Source organism: Leptonychotes weddellii, chromosome 6 (assembly GCF_054177405.1).
Source record: "Leptonychotes weddellii isolate Sample4059 chromosome 6, ASM5417740v2, whole genome shotgun sequence".
NCBI classification, from domain to species: Eukaryota; Metazoa; Chordata; class Mammalia; order Carnivora; family Phocidae; genus Leptonychotes; species Leptonychotes weddellii.
This window is the reverse complement of record NC_138374.1, coordinates 5,340,030-5,357,182: the sequence shown is the minus strand read 5'-3', so window position 1 is coordinate 5,357,182 and position 17,153 is coordinate 5,340,030. Positions and strand designations below refer to the sequence as shown.

General features: G+C 50.8%; 1 protein-coding gene across 2 annotated transcripts in view; it reads right to left on the bottom strand.

Annotated features, from left to right (window-relative positions):
* C6H10orf90 (chromosome 6 C10orf90 homolog) overlaps positions 1–17,153 on the bottom strand; it is a 200,040-nt gene that overhangs the window by 13,761 nt on the left and 169,126 nt on the right. Inside the window, exons 5-7 of one of the 2 annotated variants that reach the window (XM_081823306.1) lie at positions 10,181–10,471; positions 6,946–7,118; positions 4,674–4,851 (exon numbers count right to left, since the gene is read on the bottom strand). In XM_081823306.1, coding sequence (XP_081679432.1) covers positions 4,674–4,851; positions 6,946–7,118; positions 10,181–10,471 — 642 coding nt within the window. The remainder of the gene's footprint in view (positions 1–4,673; positions 4,852–6,945; positions 7,119–10,180; positions 10,472–17,153) is intronic. The other variant, XM_081823307.1, reaches the window with a different exon arrangement.

Here is a 17,153-nt window from a genome sequence, read left to right as displayed (position 1 = left end):
AATGGAAGAGGAAGGGGGCAGGGGACTGGATGGGAGTAACAGGGAGAGCTTCGTGGAAGAAGGGGATATTCCTCATGGGTTTTCTACACATTCGCAGGTTAGGGGGGACAACCTGGGAGGGCTACGAGGAGAATCCCGACAGGCAGAGAAGAAACAGCTGAGACAGAAGGACAGCAGCCTGGGCTGTGTTTGAGCATTGCCAGGTTCCCGACGGGCTGCTGCTAGCAACCATGATTCATAAAGAGCAAAGCACTCTACACCACACAGAGTAGGTCAGGCATTACGGGAAGCAGAAGGAATGGCCTTGGGAGTAAGAGGTAAGGAAGAGGCTGGACTTAGGCTGGGCCGGTGAGGTGAGGCAGGATTCTGTAGGGCAGAGACAAGGAGAAACAGATAAAGCTTCTATCAGGTGGTTTAGGGGCCCTGACTTAAGGAAGGACAGCTAAGGAGACCAGCTGGGGAGGGTGGGGGTGGGCAGAGTCAGGCTGGGAAGGGTCCAGGTCACAAGGTGGGGATGAAATCCAGGGGGGCTCTGGGCTGGACTCCCAGCGATGAAGAGGGTGAGGCTGGGGAGCTGCAGCGGGAACTGACTAGAGCCACACACTGGTCAGCGGAGGATAGTGAGGGATGCCTACACCTGTGGGTACAGAGCCACCTGCTCCCAGCAGGCGCTGTACCACCTCCACCTGAGGGTGCTAAACCTACCGCTCTCTGCTCACCCCGCCCAGACTCATTCCGTAAAGCAGAAGCATGACTAATTCTGAAACATTCCAATTCCCAGGTTAGGGTCAGCCTTTGAACACCACCAACCCCCGGGCCCCTGGGAGCTGTGTAGTGATGACGGGGAAGGCTTGCCTACAGCCCAGTAACTGTGGTGGAGTGAGCAGGGAGAGCCCTCACGTGGGAAGGCGTGGGGGGGGCCCTGAGACTGCAGAGTCCACAACCTCAGAGACCGCAAGCAAAGCCTGCCTCTCGCCTTCCTCTCGCCTTCCTCCTTCCGCTTCCCTGGCTCTCACCTTCTCTCCTCCACAATTCAGCAGTCACCACATTCTATTGATGCTGCCACCTCAAAACCCATCCCATCTGTCACCATCCTGCATCCCACTGCCCTGCCCGAGGCCTGCCCATCCTGTCCTGCCTGGAGCCACTCTTGCCTCAGCTCTTGACCTCAGAATAAGGTTAAATTTGGAAGCAGCATTTACAATCCCTGTTAGCCCTCCTGGGCTCACCTGCGGCCCCCCACTGTGCAGTTCAGTCCGAGCTGAACAGACATCCTCACGCCCCCCCCATCCCGTCCCCCCCACCACCCTGCACCATGATGTGCTGATGTAGCCTCATCCCCATGCGGTTTGGAGGTCTCCCCAGCAGAAGCCTTCCACCAGCCCCAAGTGCTGCTTCTACCTGTGTGCTTTCCCCACGAGGTGAGCAGGCCCGTGAGACCAGGGACTGTACCTCACAGTGAGTTCTCAAGAAAGGCCTGCTAAGTGATGGATGAGAAAGCTCTCGGGTCACTGCCCTGGGCACGCAAGGGTGGCCCAGATGGCTCCGGGCAAGGACAGAGACGTACCCGTGTACGGGCTTTGGGAATTTAAGCTACAGCTGGTGAGACAGTTAAAGACAGGCGGGCGGTAGACAGGACCTTTATCAGCTACTTCCTAGTCTCTCTGTAGTCTCAGTTGGTCCTGCAAATCCCCGTCTACAAACAGGGAGCCCAGTGAACTCACACACACGTGCATGCATGCACGTACATGCGTGTCCCTGCCCTGAGCCTTGAAAACCGCTCAGAATTCATGAGTCAACAAGAAGCAGAGTTGGCCCCCTGGCCCTCGCTGTCATCGTCCCGGCAGCCCCTGCCCGGCGAGGCATTCGTCAGCCACCAGAGTGCCCACCTGAGCTGAAGACGAGACTGCTGGACAGACCCTGATGATGGGTGGCAGCTAGCACAGTTCAGAAAGCAGACCCATCTTCCTTCTAACGGACATCTTGACGCTGTAGCCAGAGCTCGTTCACGCATATGATTTATTAACAAATTTAGCATGTAAGAAAAACATCTGCATTTCGCTTTTATCATCTTGCCAGCAGACAGGCTGAAGACAAGATGTGTACTGTAGACTTGTTTAATGGGGCCCTAAACACTCCCTTCTCCCTTGCCCCAGCTTACATGAGGCTCCGGTTTCAGAAGTTGTCTGCTTTAACTGACCTAACACAAACAAACAGGAGCATAAAGCTCTCATCGACACATAAATACTGCAGGGACCGGCACAGTGGCCATAAAGTCCCTGCCCCAAAGTCCTGGCCACAGCATCCTACATGCTGGGGCTACCTCAGAACTGGGGGGACAAAAAGGTACCTTGGTTATTTAAAACTACTGACTGGGTCTGATCCCACTTTATTATAGACGAGTTGAAGATGTTCATTTAAAGTGAACTTCATTTAAAGATTTCATTGAATGTGAGCTTGTAAGGAGATCTGCTTAGGGGAAAACGCCACGGTTGGACAATGTAGTGGGTAGAATTATGTCTCCCCAAAAAGACATGTTCAAGTCCTCACCCCACAACCCAACCTGTGATCGTGACTTAACTTGGAAACAGAGTCTTTGCAGATGCATGTGAGTTAGAATGGTTCATACCGGATGAGGGTGGACCCTGATCCCGTGACTGGTGTCCTTCTCAGATGAGGAAATTTGAACACAAAGACACACAGACAAGGGGAGGCGGCCACGTGAAGATGGAGGCGGAGAACGCAGTGATACATCTATAAGCCAAGGAACGCCAAAGACTGCCAGGAGCCACCAGAAGCGAGGACGCCCAGGCAGAGCATGAATTCTCCCTCTGAGCCGCCAGGAAAAAAACCAACCATTTAGACACCTTCATTTTGGATTTTTGGCCCTTGGACTCTGAGAGAATAAATTTCTATTATTTTAGCCTCCCGGCCTGTGGTCACTTGTTAAAGCAGCCCTAGGGAGAACCAACAGGCATCTCTCTAATACTGGTGATGATGGTAATCCTGGAGGATTTGGCACCCACCGTGTGGCAAAGCTGGAAAGCAGCTGGCCCAGGGGATGAAGAACCCAGCATTGCTGCTGAGGAATGGCCCCACACAGAAGACGCTCCTGAGTGTCCCTGGGTCCCCATTTCTTCCCACACAAAATAAAGGGATCTGACTAAAAAAGAAGCTAATCAGAAGCCATTTTTCATATGTGAATCTGTTGAGCTCTACAGTGGCATTGTTTTATGTTTGTTGACAACACATTTGTTAACCATTTTTTAACAGGCAGGATCTTCAGAAATGTCAAGGCCAAGTGGCCCACACATCAGGAGCACCCTTGGAGCCCTTCCCAGGACAAGCGCAGACGTCCAAGTGCCCAGGGGGGCTCCCACTTATGGCTGACGGTCGGTTCCTCCTACTGACTTGAAAAGTGTGCACCTGAACCCAGACTGCTCTTTGTCGAGCCAGAGATTTTAGTCCCCAGGAGAACACACCCAAATCGAGCCTGGATCTGCTAAGCAGCTTGCAACACTGGTGAGACTCATTTTCAAAGAGGGAAAGTCTTTGCGTGTTCATTTTGTTGATTTTTTTTTTTAAAAGCATACTGGAAAACGTCACTGGGAAGGAGCAGCAGGTGTTCTGCTAAATCCTCTGCCATGAGAAGGATGCACCCTTGCCCGGGGTCCTATGACCTGCAGCACCATGGGTGGATGAAGGAGACAGCCTGCCCACAGGCCAAGGAAGTGAGCAGGAATTCTGGAATAACACCCTTTGTCCTCTGTCACCCAGGCTCCCCTACAATGTCTGTAATGTTTGCTAAGCTGCATTTTATTGAATATGGTTATTTTCCTAAAGGACTTTTATTCAGATTTATACTCATGATTTCACCTCCTGGGGGCCAGAACATTTTCCTAGGAAGAAAGATCTTGTTCCTCTATCCAAAGGAATAAAAGGGAGGTTTCCCCAGGCCTCCAGATTTTCAGATTTGAGTTGGCAGGCCATCCGTATGTGCTCCGATGTCCCCATTTTTGCTCTCATCTCTTCTTGTTTTTCTTGCTGCTTTAATGGTCTGTTTATAAGCTCCAGGAAGAAAGGATCAAGGCCAGTCTGGCTCACGGTGCTATCCCCAGCTCCCAGCATGGTGCCTGGCCCAGAGAAGATTCCTGAGTACTCCCTGTCTAACGAGTGTATGCGTGCCGCCCCTCACGGGGTCAGCTCGACACTGGCTCCGCAGCGTTTGGAAAGCTGGCCATCCACTCTCTGAGCTCCCAGCAGGAAAAGGGTTTCAAGATGACGAATGTTGATGTAGACAAGCTGGAGTCACCCTCTCACCCTGAGATCTGTTTTGCAATCTATACAGGGCAAAGGGGATCGCTTGCACATGTCTGTTAGGAGCCAAGAATTTGAACTTGCTACCCTGGCTGCTACAGTTGTGTGGCTTCTTTCCCAGCTAGAGTGGTAAGTTTGTGTCCCAAGCTAGTTCGGCTGAATTCAGTGCTCTCTAGAAGCTCCCACAATGGGCTGGCTTCCGGAGCAGGCTTTATGATACCGCGGTTTGGATGCGTGGAGCAAACCTGAGTCCAGGGCATCTCAGAGCTATCATTTGTACTATCGCCGTGGGTGAAGGTCCCAGGCCCCTCAGACCCCCCAGTCTCACCTGCCCTCCCGAGCCCCCTGTAGCTTACCGCTAAGAGGGTGGGGAACCGTGAACTGCTTCTTGTTGGCGCGGACAGGAAAGAGACTCTGCTTCTGGCCCAGGTTCTCCTTCCGCTGGGCTTTTCTCTGCTGTACCATGTGCTCCAGCTTCTTCAGCCGTTCTTGGGAACGAGAAATGAACTGGGGTTTCCGGACTTCCAGGGCTTCCTAACAGCAGCGAGAGAATATTTTATCTTTAATAGACGTGATGCGGGCAAGAGATACATCCCTCTGATTTGGTCAAGAAGCTGATCAAAAGCACAACATTCAAAGACCGACAGCCACAGCGCATCCGCACACCACGATTTTCTGCTGCTGCCTCGTGTGGAGGCTGTGACAGGCATGTTGACGACGTAGGTCCTGTGGGGCGACCCCAGCCAGCCCCCAGGGCCCCACTGCAGCATGACTGCCTGGCCACTGACAGCAAGGTGGCACACTTCTACCCATCCCTTCTTCCCTGTCAATCCAGTCGGTTTCCAACAGACCGAAGTCCGAGGGCCCTGAACTCCCTACTCCGAAGAGACATGGGTGGGGAAGGAATGAAGGCACTAGGAGTCACTTGCTTCTGCTGGGGGTTGGACGCCTCACGCACAGACCGAGATCATCCGCCCAGTGTGAAATACATGCCTTTTCAGGAGAAACAGTCATCTTGGCTACCAGGAACATCTATTCCTAGGAAGAAAAAGTTGGCAAAGTATCTTTGCCTATGCAAACTGGTTCTGCAAGCTCCGTAGGGGATGTCTGCATGGCCGTATTTCCACTTCGGCCACATCCCTCAATCACACCCCCTCCACCCACGCACATACTCAGGTCCACTGAAAAAGATACCACCACTGATGCATTCCACTCTGTGTCACTTCATGTGGCTCCACTGTCTCTGGGAATCCCCACATTGATTCTGAATGGCAGATACACTTATCCCCATTTGACAGAGGCAAAACCCGAGGCTCATTGTGGTTTGGTGGATCTGAGGGACCTCCACGTTTTTTTCCACACTGCCTTCCATGGTCTTAACTTGCTATTCCTTGAAAACCTCTGTTCAGGTGGTTCCACTGCCTGGAGGAATACCCTAGCTGCACCCATCAGAGCGCTCCAGCTCTCCCGGTAAGCTCTGTCGGGTCTCCCCATTCAGCCAGAGCCTCGTGGTACCTCACAGACCACCTCGTACAACAGATTCATACACATCGATGGCCATGCTGGGCTGTGAGCTCCTGGATGCCATGGGTCTCACCCACCCTGTAGCCCTCCCGCCACTGCCCTGAGCCCCGCACATAGTAGGGTATGGATATGCTACCATGGCAGACTGTTCCTCTGCCTCACTCCTCCCCCAGCCCTTTGGGAGCTCAGGGTCCCACGGGGAGGGCAGTTCAGGCTCCATCTGTGTCCTGGAAGTGGCCTTGGCAGCTGTGCCAGGAAAGGAGTCTTCTTGGCCACTTGGTCTCCATGGCACTGTCCCGTGGTCCCAGGCACACTGGGGCTGCACAGAGAGCCCCGGGACCAGCCTCTTGGCCCAGCATGGCTGTTTCAGGGGCATCATGAGTCTCTTACCATGGACCTACCAAGGACCCCGGGGTGCAGGGACCGGCCAATGGCACTGTCCCCACATCTGCAGGGATGTTTATGGTCTATCAAGTCCTTTCCTAGACAGTATGCCTGATTATACAACACGCTGCTAGCAGGAGCTTTCTCGGAGTTGTCTGCCTTGCTAATTCTTATATCTCTGTGATTTTGAACTTTAAAAAATGTGTACGTATTACTTCTACAACCAGGAACAGACACCAAATGAAAGCTTTCACATCCTTGAGCTCATGGCCACGTGATTTAGGGCAACCTCCTTAATCTTTCCAAAGCTTAATATCCTCACTTGAAGATGGGGTCAGAGGGACCCGTGCCCCATAGGGGGCGGCGTGGATGGAAGGCCCTGATGCGTATAAAGTGACCTGCGCAGTGTCACCCATAACTTCTCAAGAAATGCTGTTAAAAAAAAAAGAAATGCTGTCACTACTATGATGTCACTACCGATATTATGCGATCCTCATTCTAGCCCAGTGGAGTAGACCTCGTTTCTGCATCACTCACACCGTGAAACAGAGGCCCAGAAAGGTTAGGGGACCTGCCCAGGGTCACACAGCCATTACAAAGGGGAGTCAAGCCTCCAGTCTCAGAGGTGGAAGTGAGATCGTGACCCCCCCCCCACCACGGACTCCCCAGGAGAGGTCTCCCCTTGGTGGGGATCAAGCCGGGGTGCACAGAGGGCCTTACCTGCAAGGTCAAGGAGCCTACAGGTGTTCGTTGACCCTCAGAACAGTCTTCGGACAGGTCAGGGGTCTCTGGTGGCTCGGGGGACGCTGGCTCCGGGGGAGCTGGCTCGGGGGTCTCCTCACTCTTCCTGCATTCCTTTATTTTTACAACCAAGTCACAGCACTTGTAATCCCCTGGGAGAGAAGATTTAGAATCCCATTTAGAGGGGCAGCAAGATTTCCTCCTGGCTTCTCAGAGTCATGAGACACAGAAGACAATTTGGAAAATAGAAACACCAGTGGGTTATTAATGGGGCTCGTTAAGCCGATGAGATCCTGCCTCCACAGACACCCCCCCCCCCCCGCCGCCCTGGTCACAGGGAGGCATGTCTGGGGGCACCAGACTTTGCACCGGCTAATTACACCATGGAGCTATTCCCTCGGCTTCCAGGGTTCAAAACGCTTTTGTTCACAATGAAAAGAAACTTTTCTATTCCAGGCTTCATATTAAGTGTGTCCTGTACAATTATTATAGCTCAGTTGTTTGGGAACAGTGTATTAATTTGTCTTATGTTTGCTACACTAATGATGTAAGACAGAAAAACGGTGTTCAATTATTTATCCCTCCCCTTCAGTTGCTAGTGATTACCACTGGCTTTATATGTATAATTGGAATGATCTCTCTCTCTCTCTCTCTCTCTCAGCTGGATCTGGCCACTTCCTGGGCCATTGACATTCCCTTGTGGAAAAGGTCAGGGGGCACACTGATTCAACAGCACTTTGGGCAGGACAGCCTCTGGTGTGGGGAAGGACGAATTAATACGTATTCACTGACCACTTACTGACCAACTGCTCCGCCAGGAACACACTGTCCCTTCCACTCTTCCTGTGTGAGCTCCCCTACCCTCCTCCGCACCGTCCCCCCAACATAGCCTCCCAACACCTCCCCAGCTCTGAAACCCAATAGCATCTTACTCCTCACCCATATGCCCTCCTATTGCCACAAAGCCCCCTCGATTCCCGTACCCAGTGACCTCCAACCTGCAGGCTGAGCCCCGATCCTTTAGGAAGTGCCCCCCTTCCCAAAGCAGGCTCCATCCCACCAGCGGTGTGTTCTCACGGCAGAACACGCTTCCCACACACAGCAGCACTGTTACGGGGTAAGGTCATAACAGGATGCTTTACCCCCACAAGCCTGTGTCTCCCTCGCGGGCTGGACCATGTCATATTCACCTTGCATCTCTCCATGGGGGCAGCCCAGGAGCCTGCCAGGAGCTGGTTCTGTTGCGAGTGGAGAGGTGGCCATTAGGAGGCTCGAGGGGCCACAGGACACATCTCCAGGGTCCCCTGAATCTCTTACCTGAAGCCCCTGCTAGAACATCCACCATCCATGCCTGGATCCTCTCTGGCCTGAACCAGCTGTCCTCTTTCTATGTAAAATCCACCCATGTTCCCTAAGACCTACAGGTCCTGCAAGCAGCCCGGACTTTTTGTAGCTCATTCGTGGTGGATGTTCCATTTCCAACTATTGCCTTCCATTCTGTACCAACAACATACTACTTAGAGGATCTCAAATCGTTCTCTTTCATTCCTTCGGGCATTTGCTCTTGTTCTTCCTGGAGGATTTCCCTGTTGCTCCCCTATGCCTGCTTCCAGCCTAACCGACCGGCCCAGATATCGATCCCCCAAGTCCCCTGCAGCTAGAGTTAATTACACCTTCCACCACACTGTCCCCATTTCTTGCTGTGAACTTTCTCCTGCCTCACCTCACCCACAGGGATGCCACAGTGCCTCAGCCTTTCCCACCTGCACCCCACCACCAGCCCCTGCACCCCAGGGGCGGTGCAGGCATGCCCGTCTTCATCAGTGCTCACATCAGTGCTCTCTTGTAGCTTCAAAGTCTCCCTACTGTGGCCTCTCCTCCCCAGTCTGTGCTCCTTGGCAGGGCCTCAGCCCCCAGCCTCACCCTTTGCCTCCCATCCGCTACCCCCGCCCCACCGTCCAGGAGACCGTCTCCTTCAGAGTGAATCTAATTAGATCTCTGCCCCTCAAAGGCTTGGCCTTGACTTCAGTTCAAAGCCCCTGAGTGGGTTTTAAGGACTTTCCAACTTGACCGTGTGACCTCAGACTCCCACTAAGCCCCCCTCTGCCCTCCTAGCACTCTAGCCCCCCTGGATCCCAAATCAACCATATTCTTTCCATCAACTCTTTGCTTTGTGCATGCCTTTCCCTCAGTCTGCAATACTCTTCACCCTCAGGTCTGATTTGTAAGCTTCTAGTCAGCTTTCAAGTCCCTGCTCAGAATCATTTCCTTGAGGAGGAGATCTCTGTCCCCACCGTGGAGCACCTGTGGCCACCTGCAGCTTCCAGACGGCTCGGCACAGAGACAGGTATGGTCCTGGTGTCTCCAGCACTGGAGGTCAGGGAGCACTGAGCACAGTGACTAGCACACAGTAGGTATGTATATAGTAGGTGTTTAATCAATGTTTCTTCAGTATATTAATGGATGAAGAACTAGGGATTAACTTGGCTCCCAGGTGAAATTAGTTTTGTCAACTACCATAGCCCTTTTAACCTTTATATTCCAAAGCTGTATAACCTGGTGGGTTTCTTTTTGTCCTCATCCATAGTTGTTTGGGAAAATCTTCAGAGTGATAGGAGATCTAAATTTTCTCACTGAAAACTGGGCACCACAGATCTCTTTTCTATTCTGCCTTTATATTCTTTTATATATCGCTGCTCACTGCAATATTAATAGGGGTCAGCTGCTTGATCTTAGAGGCGGGATGGCCGGGTTGGAATTCTTGGTTCCCTCATCGGTGCGAGGCTCAGATTGGGACCTACCTGGAGGACACGGCGGGGCCTGCACCTCTCAGCCAGGACCCTTGCTAGGCACTCATGGAAGACCACGGGCGGCCTGGTGGACCCCAGAGCAGCCACACCAACGTCTCATACCCTCCTTAGCTAAGCCTGGGAGCCTGCCATGTGGCCTTCCTCTAGGCCTTAGTGGATCCAGACTTGCTGCGCAGCGGGGCTGGAATCCCTGACCCACACAGGGTTGTCTTCTCCATGCTTCGGAGGGAGAACTCACCCACCATGGAAACCTGCAGGTCCTGCCTGCTCTCAGCTCACACAGTCCAGAAGGGACAGCTTTATGAGGTGAGCTTGTATGGACCAGGGCTCAGGAAGACATCATACCATTTTCCATATGAATATCAAGGCGGAATCACCTCAACCCTACCTCCCTTGCTCCTTACCTTTGGGGAACACTCCTTCTATCTGAACATCACTGTCTTCCTGTGGAAATGTGCATAAATCTTGTAAGGGGCAAAGAAAGCCAGATAAAGGGATTCCGGATTTCAGGAAGCTTTGCTGTTGACTCTCTGAGGGCTCAGAGAAGTCGCTACACTGACAGTTGTTGTTTGGAGAGCTATACCCATCGGGAAGGAACTCTTTAACCAGCTTCTGTTCCACTGGGGGAGCAGACAAAGTCACACGTGCTTCTCCTTGTTGCTTCTCGCTGCTTCCAGAAAATACTTTTGCTTCTACTAAAAATAAAACAAGAGTTGTGCTCAAAACATCTGACGAGTGCACATTAAATGTACTGACTTTGGCACACCTTGCTTGTCTGGAGACGGAGACACAGGTGAGCTGGAGTCATTGGGGGCCAATGTGCACGTGCTCTGGGGGCATTTGTCACGTGATCACCACTCTGGGTTGGACGTCCCCCAGCTCACTGTGGAGCTCCACTGTATACACCACTTTCATGCATTCGGTCTAAAGACTTTGGGCTCGCCAGCGCCCTTAGAAACTCAGATGACTTTCTCAACACTAGTCAAGAGAGTGGGTGGTTCAGCACACTGACTGTGGGGTCAGAGTACCTGGGTTCAAATCCCACCTCTACCACTTCTCAGGTATCCAGCCCCATCTATAAAATCGAGGTAATCACGTTAATTATTACTTATTATTTTATCTATTTTCATAAGAAGTTCATATATGTATGTAACAACACATTTATATAATTTATATCATTCTTACAGAATAACATTATAGTAATTAAAATTGAGGCAATATGAAAAAATACTGATCCATGTAAGGTGTTTAGCATAGTACCTGATACACGGTAAGCACTTAATAAATGTTACCTATCATCATTAATGCAGAAACATTGATGGAGGCTCTGTACTATGGCAAGTACAGAGGTAGGAGGTAATTAATGAGGTCATAGTGCAGACTTCTCATAAAGCAGTGGATAGAAAATGTATACAACATGTTGCTTACTGCCACACTGTAACCCCAAAGGTCTAGAAAGCACCTGCTGCCCATCAACAGGGGACTATTAGATCCTAGTGCCCCCACACTTTGCAGCAAGGGAACAGAATAGGGCAAATGCTCCTTTGTAGATGTGGAATAATCTCAGAGATGTGTTATCAAATGAACGAAGCAAAATGCAGGACCGTGCATCAGGTCTGCTTCCACTGGTAAGTGCTTATATACTCAGGGCATCCCTGGAAGGACCCAGAGGTGCTGGACATTGGGGACCCTGAGGGCAGTGCAGGACCAGGAACTGAGAGTGGAGGAGAGACTTTCTGTTCACTTTTTGCCTCTTTTATACTCTTGGTTTTTCTTTTGAAATACTGTATAACGTTTAAAAATTACTCATTTTAAATAAGTTAGTGACTCTTCACCGGGCACCATCTCCTATGTTAAGGCCCCCTAAGGGGCAGGGCCCCACCCGGGGAGAGAGCCCCCACTGCCGGGAGCACATCTCCAAACCCCTTTGAGCACTGAGGAGAAAAAAGTCCTAGGAACCGCTGGAATAATAAGGACTCTTAGAAGCTTCTTGCAATATTTTCTCAAATGTCCTACGCAAAAAGGAAATGAGCCCATGACCACCTGGCATTGACTAGAATGGGGACCTCTTTTAAAATATCTCAGTTGTCTGCACTTCGTTCCAACCCTCCTGTCCCTGAGCCCTTGTGTCCTCGACAATGAGAACAGGTTGAGTGTGGTGATGCGGGGCGGGGCGGGGGGAAGAGCAGAGGACACAGAGGGCACAGACGGTGTGTCAGTGTGCTCCCTGGCTCTGGCATCTGGGGCAAGTGAATCCACACGGGGTAAAGCCGGATTTCCATGTTCTTATAAACAAACAGCCAAAATGAAGGGAAGCCCCTAGTGGGTCCCAGCACACTGGGGGTACGAAGAAAACGGCAGTTATTCTTGGCCCTGTCATTTGGAGAGGACATGTGGTCTCCTCCAGTAAAGGTTGGGCTTTGCTCATTTGTACAGAAAATATCTTTCTAAACTGTTATTTCAAAAACTGCCAATTCTGTTTAAGTATGAAATGCCATGAGCAAAAAGTCTCAAAATAGTTATTCCTTTCTATGTTGCTTCCTTGTATGAGAAGCTCTCTTAAAAGAATCAAAAATGAAATCAGTGATCAGTGGTGCAGTCCCCATCTGCTCCTTGCATACTGGTGTCGAGCTCTTTAAGGGAGGCTGACCTCCCTACCTACCTATCAGTTACCTGTTGATCCGGTTTCATGTAAATTCTTTTTTTTTTTTTTTTTTTTAAGATTTTATTTACTTGAGAGAGAGAGAGAGAACGAGCAGGGGGGAGAGGCAGAAGCAGAGGGAGAAGCATGCTCCCCGCTGAGCAAGGAGCCCGATGTGGGACTCAATCCCAGGACCCTGGGATCATGCCCTGAGCTGAAGGCAGACGTTTAACCAACTGAGCCACCCCGGCATCCCTGGTTTCATGTAAATTCTTATGTGAAGCATTCTCTGCAAGTCAGGTGGTCCACTTGTGACTTGGAAGAGTTAAGACAACTCCCAGAAAGTATAATGTAGTTGGGGTGCTGGAGAAGAGAAAAATATGCAGTCCAAGAAGGACTCTTTTTTTTTTTTTTTTTAAAGATTTTATTTATTTATTTGAGAGAGAGAATGAGATAGAGAGAGCACAAGGGGGGGAGCGGGAGAGGGAGAAGCAGACTCCCCGCTGAGCAGGGGAGCCCGACGCGGGGCTCGATCCCGGGACTCCAGGATCATGACCTGAGCCGAAGGCAGTCGCTTAACCAACTGAGCCACCCAGGTGCCCAAGAAGGACTCTTTTGACAACTTATTGATCAGATCTCTTTTTGTGGATTCTGAAAAGTACAACTATTAACCGTGAAATTGTCCTCAGGCAGGTCTTCACAAAGCAAGGATGTGCATGTTCTTTCTCCCCTTTATGCCCTGCATGTGGGTTGGGCTGGAAGTTCTCGATTCATGCTCCCAATTTTAACTCTATCACCCCAGTGATGGCCCATTGCACTGCTGGCTCTGCCTCTCTTGAGGGTCTTAAGAGAAGTGTGAGAAAATCAGCAGCCTCCAGCAGGCATTTCTAGTTCTTGACTCAAACTCAAAGTCTCCTTCCTGAGCCTGAATTTGGAAGAGCTGGGGCACCGCAGGTTTCCTTGAAATAGTAATGGTCTCTCTGTTGCCTCTTCTCAAATGCGTTACCCTGGGGCGCCTGGGTGGCTCAGTCAGTTAAGCGTCTGCCTTCAGCTCAGGTCATGATCCCAGAGTCCTGGGATCGAGCCCCGCATCGGGCTCCCTGCACAGGGGGAGTCTGCTTCTCTCTCTCTTTGCCCCTCCCCCTGGCTTGTGTTCTCTCTCTCAAATAAATAAAATCTTAAATAAAATAAAATGCATTACCCTATGGTTTGATCTTCTATAGCTCAAGTATCCAGCAAACTCACCTATCCAGAACTGTGCCATGCTCCGGGAGGTGAACAGAAAGCAACCAAAGATCCTGTCCAACAGTCACAATTGTCTTGTGGCTAATTTTCCCACCTATGTCAGTATCCATAAACAATATATTTCCAATACCAATAGCAAGCTCAAAGCTAGTTGTTTTCAGATGAAGATGTCATTGCACCTGTTACTCAAAAGCTTCCAGAAGGAGAGAGATCAGCAGGCTGGCTCGGCCACAGCTTCCCTGAGAGCTGATGGGGCATGATTCTGGGGAAGACAGAGGGAAGCCACAGATGAGTCCAGAAAACCAGGGGCTGACCACAGTCTGGACAGCAGGCAGGGCTGGCCAGCAGGAAGAGAGCCAGGGGAGTGGGCTGCTCTGGATTTTCTGTTCCTGCCCTCGCCATGTATAACTGGAGGCCTAGGGGTGAGTTACAGCGCAACGCTTCTCTGCGGCGAGACGCGGGCCTGAGCTGACCCAAGCACAGGGCAGGGAAGGGAGTGGGGACCTCGGGGACACACACAGCATCACAGCCAACCAAGAAACTTGAATCTGGGCCAGGTGAGGCTACCCCAAGGTCCTGAGCACAAAATGAGGAAAAGGTACCCCCTTCCCCGAGACACTTCACCTCCACTGGCAAGAAAATAGCATAATGAACCAATCTGATTGGAAAAGATACTTCAGTGATTCTTTCCAAATATTAAGACAGTGCACCATCTTTTATGTTCTTGTTCTTTTTTTTTTTTTTTTCTGAGAGAGAAAGAGAATCAAGTAGGGGGAGGGGGAGGCAGGGGAGAGGCAGAGGGAGAGAGAGAATCTTAAGCAGGCTCTAAGCCCAGCACAGAGCCTGATGTGGGACTCGATCCCAGAACCCTGAGATCATGACCCGAGCTGAAATCAAGAGTCAGACGCTCAACCAACTGAGCCACCCAGGTGCCCCTACAATCTTTTATGTTCTTAAGTGAGCCCATATCGAGCCATTATCCCCCCACTGGCCTACAATCCTGCCTGCGACAACTTGGCTCACAACAGAAGCTAGAAAATGAGCAGTGGTTGCTACAGAGAAGGACCTGCACAGCATCCAGATTCTGTCAGTGAATCGCAAAGGAAGAGCGAATTAAAAAAACAGGAAAACACACACATGAGCCAGAGAGGATAGCTGTCTAGGGGATGCTGAAGAGCCCAAGGCAGGTACGTCACATACAGAATACATTTTAGAGTCATTTATCTCCAAATTAGTTTAGATTTTGTTTTAGGTGTTTTGGCATTGAAGATGGAACTCAGCTCCTAGGATGGTCGTCTCTAAGGGTTTGGGCTACCTCTGTGTACCTTCCTGCCTTCTTAAAACAGACCGAACCCAGCCAATTAGCCAAAGAGACATTTCTGAGCAAGGCCGGCTTCCTTGAATCCAAGGCATACATTTCCTCCCGTATTTCAATGTTCCTGCTGGGGATATTTCTCCCCTCGAAAGATGGACCATCTTACAAATGACTGGGTCTTAGAAACAGAGTAATTGAAGCTTCTGTCGATGTTTCTGGGTCATGGATATAACCATGAGTTTCTAAACTACAGGGCGAGTCTGAGGATCTCCTAAAGGACAATGTTATTTGCACTGTAGCCCCGACTGCCCTCCCCCGTCACCACCTTATTAAAGCTCTTATGTCTGAATTTTCTGTACAGTTTCCCTAACTCCTCCAGCTAACCCCGGAAGCACCACATCTCACTGGAAACCAAAGACGTGAGCTTGACAGCACTGTGTGTCAATCAGTCGGAAAGCCACTCTGCGTGGCACCTTGGGGTCAACTGCAGACTCTCCTTGCTTTCGGCAGGACTTTGCTGTGCCCAGTTTTGGCACAGGGACCCAGGAGGCTGCTGTCAAGGGAAAGATAGGGCAGCACAAGGCATGCTAATTTTTGGACACAGAGGCTGTTGCAGGGAGAGGGGAGGCGGCACCATGGACACTCAATAGCACACAACTTCTTCAGCAAGGGCTTTGCTCCTTTCACCAGAGAGAAATCCTCCAACTACCTCCAATTACAATATGCAGAAAGTGAAATTAAAGAAAGTCAATTTGGTGGCCCACCAAGAAACTACCAAGAGGAAATAAAGAACATTTTGCAACGAGCAAGGCTGGTGGATGTTTTGTCTTTTTTACGCATCAAGGCTTCATCTTTGAGCTGCAGGTGAAAGCTCATGTGGAAATGGGTCTCCACGTGGGACCCCGCATCCCACCCAATCCAGACTTCTGTCTGAAATCAGCCGAGAATTGTTTCAGCATATTTCTGCTCAGTTTCTATGAGGAGCTGTTGCGGCCTAGGAGGGGAGTCCGAGGAGGGGAGGGGAGTCCGAGGAGGGGAGGGGAGTCCGAGGAGGGGAGGGGAGTCCGAGGAGGGGAGGGGGGCGGGCAGCAAACGGGATAAACAGCTCCCGGCAGAGAGGATGGGGGCAGCAAGCCCCTGAGCCAAGCCATCCAGCTAGAGCTGCTGCCCTGGGGAAGAGACGAGAGATGAAAAGGGAGAGCCCAGGGGAACAGACTGGCAACCTAAGAAGCAGAGGGTAAGGATGAAAGGGCGTCCCAAGGTGGCTGGGCCAGAGGAAACATACGAGGAACGAGCCCTTTCCTCCTCCGGAAATGAGACTTCCTGCCCGTGCTAGCCCTTCCTAGACAGTAAACAGCTCTCCTCTGCTATACGCCCCAAACATCGAACCCTGTCTCTCCCTAAAGAAGTAGACTCCACGGGGGCGGGGGCGGCCACCGAGAAATACAGCGGACTTGTAAGTGGGGGCGGCAGCTATCATCTGTGACAGAGCCTTCCCCTTCCGGAACGTCGGCACACAGTGGGGGAGGGGAGAGCGGTTACGTTGTCAAGATGTCTATATGGTGTCAGGACACAGACATGCCTGCGCAGGGATCGGAAGACCTCTGTATGCAGAGAGCAAGGGAAAAACGCACTATGTCCACTGCCATTGTTCTAGGGTCAAGTTTCAAAATACCACGTGGCAAACAGTGCACGCAAGTCTCGTTTACAGCGAAGGCTCATATATGCAATTCCCGCGAAGAGAAATTTCTGAGTAATATCTCCCCTCTCCCAGAGACTATCTAGAAAGGACACTGAATAAATAGAGCTGTTTTTCCAATTATGTCATAATCCTAGAGGTCTTAAGGCTGATGAACAAAAGTCTCAGAACATACAAAAAGTATTTGGAAGACAGAAATAAAACGCACGCCCATGTGCATGTACACACACTCAATGCCTGTCTGTTTTCTGTAACACGGTCACCTTGAACACGTTGCAAGTGATGATCAAGAGACACAAGTTCCAGGTGATGACTAGATCACACCTTTCTACCTTACACTCAGGAAAGACAGTCCCAGATCATTAGATTGTCCATAATCTTTTACCCCAAAACGTGACTTCTATTCCTGAAGCACAGGAAAAGCACATTTTAAGCCATTTCTTAAAACTTGATGCTAGGGGTGCCTGGGTGACACAG